Source organism: Apis dorsata, unplaced genomic scaffold (genome assembly GCF_000469605.1).
Source record: "Apis dorsata unplaced genomic scaffold, Apis dorsata 1.3 scaffold_355, whole genome shotgun sequence".
Lineage (NCBI taxonomy): Eukaryota > Metazoa > Arthropoda > Insecta > Hymenoptera > Apidae > Apis > Apis dorsata.
Window position 1 is genome coordinate 11,952 of NW_006263621.1, and position 1,948 is coordinate 13,899.

The window sequence follows — 1,948 nt, forward strand, 5'->3', positions numbered from 1 at the left end:
GAGTTTAGACGCGCAGCAACGCGGCAGCGGTTTTTCTCGTCCCTCTTAAAAAGTATCGGTGGGCGCACGTGCGTGGCAGAAAGGGGCTAGGCGGGATAGATGGACGGTCGTCGCCGCTGCCGCCGCGCGTCGATGCATTCCGCGCGCTTTCCACGCATTTCTCAGGGACCTTATGCACCCGCGCGCATTTGCTATTCCACCGCTGGGCCGCGTCCGTGAGGTGAATAAGAGAAGCCGCGAGGGGCCGAGGCAGGTCGTCAAGCGTTCGCCCGCCTCCCGTGGCGGCCAACTTGCCTCCAAGATTTCCACGGTGACTGAAAAACGAGCCTGCCCTAGGCGTACGCGCCGCACGGAATTTATTTATTCGATGTAACAGGAGGAGGAGAGGGGGAGAGAGAGAGAGAGAGCGTTCCGCGGAGGAATTCCACTACGTTTCGAGCGAAATAAGAATCTTTTGATATTTCCATGCTCCGTCATATTACTAGTAACTTTTTATAGGGGATTTTATAGGGGATTTATAGTAACATAGTGATCTTTTTTTACAGGGGATTTCTTGGTTTTTTATTTTTTAACTAGATATTCGAGATATTCGATTAGAGATGGAAGATTTTCTAGAGATAATTTTTTAACAAATTTTTTAAGAAAAATTCGTCGATAATAAATTCGCTCGTTTTGGGGAGCGATTTAATTTGAAGTTAAATTAACCACGAAAGACAAGGACGCCGTATACACAGGGTCGCGGACGGTTGGTCTGGAGGAAGGTCAAGATATCGGTAGAGGGGGAGGTGTGTATGTGGAAGGGGACACACGGGAACGTGATCCCGCATATCGTTCCGACGAATAGTTTGAGGTCACCGTTGCTTTGGTCCCGAGCCATCGGGCGGAGTTTGTAAACTGGCCGAACTTTCAACGGATCAACAGCTGCCGCCATCCGCGGCCCATCGATGTACGCATTCCCCGTAGATATGATTTTTGTGACCAAGAAATGGTTGTTCAACCTCTTCCTTTTTTCACACCTCTTACGAGGAACTAACTCTTGATATATAATTAATAAAAATTATTAATTATTTTTCACCGAGCTTATTAATTGTCGTCCAAGAGAGAGAATTATCAAAATATTATTATCTCTCCTTTGTGGAAGAGATGGGTAATGGAGACCTAAATTATTCATGAATTTTTGGAAAAATCGTGTTCCAGTCGAAAAATTTAATTGGAATTATGGGAAAGAGGAATTAGTTATTTTTAAATTATTTTTTACAGAACGAGAAGCTGGAAACAGAAATAATAGGATATGATAGGATATGAATTCGTTTCGCATTGTGAATTTTTGGAAAAATCGTGTTCGAGTCGAAAAATTTAATTGGAATTATGGGGAAGAGGAATTAGTTATTTCTGAATTATTTGTTACAGAACGAGAAGCTGGAGGTGAAACAGAAATGGGCCTCGCGGCTTTTGGGCAAGTTGCGAAAGGATATCACGCAGGAGTACAGAGAGGACTTCGTGCTGAGCATAACGGGGAAGAGGCCGGCCATGTGCGTCCTTAGTAATCCTGATCAGAAGGGTAAAATGCGCCGCATCGACTGCCTGCGTCAGGCCGATAAGGTACGTCTACTCCTAATTTCTCTTTAGAAAAACTTTAACAATGTGACATTCCATAATATTTTTCCCCTTTCAAATTCCAAACCTAATTCAAAGTTTCCTAATGCAAAATATATTAATATCCTCCACGAATATTTTTATAAATTAATTCTTTAATTTTTATAAATTATCGTTGATTTTTTTTTATGAACTTATTAAAAAAATTAAAAAATTAAGAATCAAATTAAGAATGGAGAGATTGTCGAGGCAATTTTTTTGTTGGAAAATTTTTAATTTTTAATTATTTATTATTTTAATTTATTTCATTATATATTAAAATATTAAAAATTAAAAATTTATTTTTATAAAT

The 1,948-nt window shown here is 40.2% G+C and overlaps 1 protein-coding gene across 1 annotated transcript in view; it reads left to right on the top strand.

The window, feature by feature from the left end:
* Positions 1-1,410: 1,410 nt before the first annotated feature.
* Positions 1,411-1,948, top strand: part of LOC102681428 (nuclear factor 1 C-type) — a gene marked incomplete at its 5' end in the record, with an annotated part of 18,130 nt that continues 17,592 nt past the window's right edge. The window contains one exon of the mRNA XM_031511845.1: positions 1,411-1,602. Within this exon, the coding sequence (XP_031367705.1) occupies positions 1,411-1,602 (192 nt within the window). The remainder of the gene's footprint in view (positions 1,603-1,948) is intronic.